Raw genomic sequence first — 7,727 nt, 5'->3', positions numbered from 1 at the left:
TGATAACATAAAAATAAAGTCTAAAATGTATAAACATAAGTCCACACAAAGGACCAAGATTATTTTACACATTATCAGTCCAGTTTCTGCTCATGAAGCATACTAAAAATATCTTAATCCAAGCAAGATAAAAATCAATACATTTATTCTCATTACAAGTTTCAATTTGTTTGATGTTCATACAATGGTTCCACTATAGACCATTGTAGGTGACAACAGTCTTGAAGTTATGATATCATTTACAATGTCCATTTCTTTTAGGCTGCTAAACCAAAATATTATTAAAATATATTTGGAACCATACAGCCATTCAGAGTTTTCTTATTAAACGTTCAACTTTTTCTTTCACCTCAGGATCATTATATTCCGCTGCTAAGGCGCAAAGTTTCTTGGCACATACTTTAGGTTGCTGGAATAGGAAGTAAAGGGAATTTTTACTGAACTTGTCCTTGGTAAATACTCTTGCTCTTTTCTTTAAATGGTAATTTATATTTTCAAATAATGAAAGAGCATTAAGAATAGTCTCTTTTGTCTCTTTTTTGCTGAAAATGTTAATTAGTGTTGTTGGTGCATTGGCGATAAGCAAGTCTTTTGTCATAGATGGATTTTTAGAGAAATTCAAAAGCATTTCTAATATATGGTCTTTGGTTTCTCCACTTCCTACAGTTAGCAAATGAAGAAACTCTGAAATATAGTTTGTAACCATATGCTGGTATTCACTAGTAATAGTCAGGTGCTTTATCAATCTTAGTCCAGCTAGCTGCACACTTGAATTCACAGGATACGTGACAGTGTCTTCACATACTTGATTTATGTACGTTTTAACCTTCCTATGATTTTCAGCAGCATCTGAGATATTGTTTAGTGCATTTAAAGCCCTCTGCCTAACACTGGAATAAGGATTATTGAGCAAGCTTTCAATAATCGATATTCCTTTCACATTATCAACAGCCTCTTGTGAGGTGGGATAATCATTAGAACTATTAAAAAGAGCACTATTAGCAATTTCATGAATGGAAGGATCCTCTGACATCTCGATCATGCCAATGAGCTTTTCAAGATCTCGGGAATCCATGTTAGCTTCCCGCTTACAACGGCAGGCCCAGGGCCAAATCTTCTCTCCAGCCCTGATCTGCTTTCGGAGTTCTTCTTCAGGTGGGAAGCAAAACTCACTAGGGTATGGAAACTTCATTTTTGTCCAAATCATGGCTCCAGCCCATGACCCCACTCCTGAGCCAGAGACCATGGATGAATATGTATCTCTTGACTCAGTTGATACATTGGCTTGACTCTTAGGTACAGATTTGTCCGGGCTTCTGTTCACATCAGGAAGCAAAGAAATTTCACTGACTTCATTAGCAGCCTGGAGCTCATTCTTGATTTGAGCCTTAGCTTTAACCTCAGCCTCACACTCAAATTTGACATGCTTCTCAGTCTTGGATCTGAACTCAGTACTGTCCTCACTCTCAGGCCAAAACAAGGACCTTAAACTAATCTCTTCAATATCAGGGCTGGACCTTTTACTTCGTTCACCTTCATTTGCATCCCTAGCTGATGTCCAGCACCCTAGGTCAGGCTCTCCCTCAGCCTCAAGACTAGACCCTTTAGTAGTTGCATTTCCATTCCAAAACCAAGACTCCATCCTGGCCTCAGCCCCTGCACAGGAACCCATATAGTCGGCATCATCAAATTGTTTCCATGACCCATTTCTCACCTTGTCCTCAGCCCCAAAACTGGAACTAATGATAGTCTCTTCCCTAGGCCTTGATCTACATTCACCCTCACTTCCAGAGCTAAACACAATATCAGCCTCTTCCTCATCCCAGAACCAGGATCCTAAACTAGTCTCATTTCCAGCCTCAAACCAGGATTCTTTGCTGGCCTCCACCTCAGCCATAGCTTGGGATTCTCCACTAGCCTGGTCCTTGGCCTGAGTCCAAGTTTTAGGCCTGACAACTGGCCCAGATACAGCCCAGGACCCATCTCCACTGGCCCGATTCTCAAATCCAAGTTTGGAGCAGTTATCAGCCTGATTCACTGTTTCAATCCAGCACTCACTATTAAACTGGTCTGAGGGTCCTATATTTGACTGTCCACCAGCCTGGTCCCCACGATAAGCCCAGGACTCTCCACTGGACTGATCTCTAGCCTCAGACAAAGACCTTCCAATGGCCTGATCCTCAAGCCCCAACTTCAACCCTCCACTAGCCTCATTCCCAGGGCTAGACATAGCCCAGGACCCTCTTCCAAAGCCCTGCTCCTCAAATCCAGGTTTAGAAGAATCAGCCTGAGCCCCAACCAAGAAGTCTTCACTAACTTGAGTCCCAGTGGCAGGCCAGGCCACACCTCTAGACTGATCATCTGATCCCAGCCTGGATCCTACATTAACCTGGCTACCTCCTCCAGTCCAGGATCCTCTACTGACTTGAATCCCAGGGCCAGTCCAAGAACCATTGCTGAACTGATCCTCTCGCTCTGGCCCAAGTCCTCCACTAGTCTGATCACCAGTTCCAATCCAAGATCTACTAGCCTGATTCCCAGAACAAAGACAGATCCATCCATTGTATTGATCCTCAAGCACCAGCCTGGAACCTTCATCAGCTTGGTCCTCAGCTCTAGGCCAGCATCCTTCACTGGCCTTGTCCTCAGGTCTCAGCTTAGACCTCCTACTAGCCTCATTCCCATGCCCAGAACCAGCCCAGGGCACTCCTCCAACAGCTTGATCCTCAAATACATATTTAGAACAGTCACCAGCCTGATCCTCTGTTCCAATCCAGGATGTTCCAATGGCATGATTCCGTATGTCAGGCCAGGAACTACCTCTAGACAGATCCGCTAGCTCCAACTTGTGTCCTCCACTTACCTGATCATCACTTCCAATCCAAGAACTTCCTCCATTGGCCTGATCCTCAAGTTTAGACTTGAATTTGCCAACAGGCAGATCTTCAGGCCCAGCCCAAGGTCCTCCATTGGTTTGGCCTCCAGTCCAAGACACTCTACTGGGTTGGTTCTTAGTCCCAGACCAGGACTCTCCAATGGCCCTGTTCCCAGTGACCCAGGACACTTCACTGATCTGGTCACCAGTCCTAGGCCATGACTTGATGCTCCTCTCATCACAAGTCATATCCCAGAGCCTATTAATACCAGTACCAGCTTTATTGTTGGTGCCACTCCAGGATTCATTTTTACCTTCATTCTCATCCCCAGCCCAGGACATGCTATTCTCCCAGTATCCATCCCTGGCCTGAAACCTGAATTTGATCCACCGCTCAGCAGCAATCCAATCCTCAACACCAATCTCATCCCAGTAATAGTGATGGACCTTAGGTTGAGTCTGTTTGTGGGCCTCACTCTCAGAAGCAGGAATAGCTTCAGCATCAGGATCTGTATAGACATCAATATCTTCTGTGCCTTCTGCCCCAAACCTGAGCATTGTCATGTCCTTTGCACCAGGCAAGGGCTTAGCTTGGGAACTGGCCACAGTCTGAGGTTGGGCCAAGTCTTCTGTGCCTACCTTAGATGAAACATTGGAATTGTCCCTGACCTTATTCCTGGCACCAGTCAAGTCATTGGCATGGGAAATGGCTGATGTCTGAGATTGGCCAGAGCCTCCGGTATCTGTCCCAGCCTCTGCCTTAGATGCAGCACTGATATTGCTCCTGTTCTTATCCCTAGTGTGAGTAGAGTCTTCAACTTGAGAACTGGCTGCAGTCAGAGGTTGAGCAGAGTCTTTATCTTTGTTGACTTCTGCCTTAAACACAGCATTAGAATTATCCTTAGCCTTATTCTTGTCACAAGGCCCACCTTCCACCTGGGAAATGGCCACAGTCTGAAGTTGAGCAAAGTCCCCTGTATCTGCCCTAGCCTCTTTCTTACGTGTAGCATTGTGATTGTTCTTGGCTTTATTCTTGCCACTGGATAAGACTTCAACCTGGGTACTCATCACAGTCTGAGTTTGGGCAGAATCCTTTGTATCTGTCCCAACTTCCACTTTAGATGCAGCATTATGTTTGCCCTTGGCCTTATTCTTGCCACCAGACAGGGCTTCAACCTGGGAATTGTCCACAGTTTGAGGGTGGGCAGAGACCCTTGCTTCTGCCACAGCCTCTGCCTTAGATACAGCATTGCATTTGACCTTGGCCTTATTCCTACCATCAGGCAAGGCTTCAACCTGAGTACCAGCAACAGTCAGAGGCTGGATAGAATCTTTTGTTTCTGCTCCAACTTCTGTCTTAGATGCAGCATTGCGTTTGCCCTTGGCCTTATTTTTGCCAATAGGCAAGGCTTCTACTTGAGGATTAACTACAGTCTGAAGGTGGACCGAGTCCTTTGTATCTGCCCCAGTTTCTGCCTTAGATATAGAATTACATTTGTATTTGCCCTTATTCTTGCCACCAGGCAAGGCTTCAACTTGTGTACTGGCTACACTCAGAGGTTGCACCAAGTCACGTGTATCTGTCCCAGCCTCTACCTTAGGCACAGCATTGGGATTGCCTGTGGACTTATTCTTGTCAACAGGCAAGGTCTCAGTCTTAGCCCCTGTCTTAGAAATAGCATTAGAATCTCCTTTGGTATCAACCTTAGAATCAAATGGAGGCTCAGTGTGGATTTTGTTCCCAGCTGGAAGTTGTGCCAAGGTTTTCATGTCTAACCCAACCTTAACTTTACACTTAGCATTGCCTTTGCCTCTAGGTTTATGTTTAGCACTAGATAAGGTGTCAACTTGGTTTGGGGATGTAGCTTGAAGCTTTGCATTTATATCTACTCCAGATCCTTCCTTAGATATGGAATTATTATTGGCCCCAACTTCAATTCTGCCATCAGACAAGGCATCAGTCTGGACATTGGCCACAGGTAGAGGTTGTGTACAAGATAATATGTCTATTTCCGTTTCTTCCATAGCACCAAGATTGTCTCTACTCTTAACCCTGACATTAGGCAAGGTCTCAGACTGGATGTTGTTCCTCAGATTTACTCTGGCCCCTGCTTTAGATGTGGCCTTGTGTTTGCCTCTAGTTTTAACTCTGGTATCAGGCATGGCCTCAGCCTGAGTACCAGCTACAGCTTGAGGCTGAACAGCAAAGTTCATGTCAATTGTCTCAGATATGACATTAGTATTTCCCTTGCCAGCACCAGACATAGCCTCAGTCTGTTTCTTGATCACAATCTGAGGCTGTTTATGAGTTGTCACATTTGTCTCAGTGTCTGTCTTACACATGATCATTGTGCAATTCTCTGCAACAACCTCTGCTGCAGGCATGCCCACAGCCTGTGCCTTAGCAACATTTGGAGGCTGAATAGAAGCTTTCATGTCTGCCACAGACCCTGTCCTAGGTGTAGTTTTATAATTCTTCCTGGCTTCAGTTCTGGCACTAGGTATGTCCTCAACCTGGATCTTGTGAACAGCCTGAGATTGTGCACAAGTCTTCATGCCCACTCCTGTCACTATTGAAGACTTAACATTAGAATGTCCTTTTGCACAAACCCCAGCACCAGGACTGGTCTCAGATGAAGTTTTGGCTACAGTCCCCGTATCTTCCATAGATTTTGCATTGATCTCAAAAGCAGCAACAGTCTTGTTGACAGCTCCCATCTTGGCCACCATTACTCTTTTTATCTCAGTTTCTTTTATAACCAATGTAGGAGCTTCAGCTTTGATTTGGGTCATTACTTCATTGTTCGCCTCTGCTCTAGCAGCTAGTGCCCAAGCTTCAGCCTTGGTCTGGGCCACTGCTTCTTTCTTTCCTATTTTCTCAGACTCAGCCTTCATTTGAGTTATTGTTTTCTTGGAAATTTCCCTCACCTTGGCCTTGTTCCTACTCAGAGTCAAGGCCTCTGTCTTGACCACTGTTCCAACAATAACTTTGGCCTCAGGCTGATACTCTGTTTCTGCCTTGTTCTCTATCTCAGTCATTGTCTTGGACTGGAAGCAGGCTTTCGGTCCAGCTCTAGCAGTGGTTGGGGCTACTTCAGCTCTAGTCCCATCTCTTGCTCCCATTTCTGCTCCAATCTCGATCTTAGATTTAGTCTTAATCTCTGCCCCAGCTGTGGCCAAAGTCTGGTTCCGTACCCCAACCACAGTTTTTTTCTTGAGTCTGGACTCATTTCTGGGTAGTCTCCTCACCTTCTTGGATCTTCCCTTGGTTAATCTGTAAATGTAGTAACAGGTGCCAGCCCAAATCACCAGTCCTGCAGTCACCCAGCCTACTTCCTGAATGCGGCCCATGTAATCACCTCTGCTGAAGGCACGAACAAGGTACAGAGAATGTTCACTCAGGCTGGGGAAAGAAGGTGGTAGGTCTGAATGTAGGTTTTCAGCAACTCAAAGGTCACTATGACTCTCACTGGAGGTGGACCTAGGAGTAGAATAAGGAAATGAGACTAAAAAATCTCTTCTAAATGTGTTTCATCATACAGATAGATACATAGAGGCACAGGAAAAGAAGAAATCATATATTTGGTAGAAGACTTGGATGATTAGCACACTCTCCATCCCTCTAATTTCATCCCCTCCCTAACTTCCCCAATTCTCAACAACTTTCCCACAAGGTGGTTCCATACATGTATCCCCACACCAAATGACCAGTGGACAAGATGGTAGGAGAACTGGATTTGGGTGGGGAATGCAAAAGCCTCCAGACCTTGGTTTTTACTGGATGGACTCTGCTTATCACTCCCGTAGTACCCCATCCTCGTACTAACCTGTAATGATCCGAGGAAACTCCCTTCCTTTGACTGAAAGCAGATCTACACATTCAAAAGATCTTTAGACCTAGAGACAGACACATAGAATGTAGGAATGGGAGTAGAGATTTTATTCTTTATGAGATAGGCATATTATTAGCAAATTACCTTTCTATACCCCTCATTTCACCCTACTCTACCAAATTCTGCCGCTCATTTCCCTGTATGAAAACAAAGGTAAAGGTTGGAGTTGAAACAGATGACAAGGGTGGTAGAGAACATAGCTGGAAAAAGAAAAGGTTGAGGCTCCTCTGTAATAGATATCAATCCTTGCTGGGTATACATTGATCACCAAACCACCCTACAAATAGAGAGGCACAATTTTGTGATCCAGGGATTATTTAAGAGTAAAATGTCCTCCTTCTTGACTAACTATGGTGTTTATCTATACCAGGCTATACTGATGGGGGTGTGGGGGTGATTTCCTCTTGTTGCTTTACTTCCAGTGGTGCCAATCTATAGACAAATAAATAAATAAAGAGGCAATGAAGACTGATTTATTGGTGGAACAGACAGGCACACTGATTCCTGACCCCAGAACCTGCCCTTCCAGACCTCTGGTCCAGTTTGTTAATGTGCTCCACCTTGTGGTCTTCCTCACAAATCTTCTCGCAGTCACACTCCAGTCCACACTTAACCCAACAATCTACCATCTCCTGTACCAAACTCAATAAGGATTATGGCAGCACTATGGAAATTCAGCAGAGTGTAAGAAAGGCAGAAGAGCTCTCCTGTGAGTCACTCTTAAGGCTCAGCCACCTGTTACATCCACCTTCTTTTGTCACTCCAGGCACTATCCACATTTACACCAAACTCCATAGTTTCAAGTTAGATTCTCCATCTTTCTTTTATTGCCAGTGGAAAAACACTCAGTTGTAGGTCTCTGAAAAGACCTAGGAACAGAGGGGGGGAAAGCACAGATGTTGAGTGTGTGTGACAACCTCAGATATGGGTTTCCATACATTCCTTTTAGGATTCAGAAA

General features: G+C 44.7%; 1 protein-coding gene across 1 annotated transcript; it reads right to left on the bottom strand.

Annotated features, from left to right (window-relative positions):
• Positions 1-310: 310 nt before the first annotated feature.
• On the bottom strand, positions 311-6,226 carry LOC102862660 (G-protein coupled receptor-associated sorting protein 1-like). Its single transcript, XM_006901158.1, has one exon. It carries the CDS (start codon positions 6,224-6,226, stop codon positions 311-313), a length of 5,916 nt encoding a protein of 1,971 aa, XP_006901220.1.
• Positions 6,227-7,727: the final 1,501 nt, after the last annotated feature.

The sequence above is a fragment of the Elephantulus edwardii genome, unplaced genomic scaffold, assembly GCF_000299155.1.
Source record: "Elephantulus edwardii isolate Elephantulus edwardi_28Jun2011 unplaced genomic scaffold, EleEdw1.0 scaffold00310, whole genome shotgun sequence".
NCBI lineage: Eukaryota > Metazoa > Chordata > Mammalia > Macroscelidea > Macroscelididae > Elephantulus > Elephantulus edwardii.
Note: the sequence above shows the minus strand (reverse complement) of the source record. Positions and strands in the feature narration are given on the sequence as shown.

Bases quoted from the DNA above. Each gene is read 5' to 3' on its own strand.
- LOC102862660 (XM_006901158.1), bottom strand. From the start codon at position 6,226: ATGGGCCGCATTCAGGAAGTAGGCTGGGTGACTGCAGGACTGGTGATT.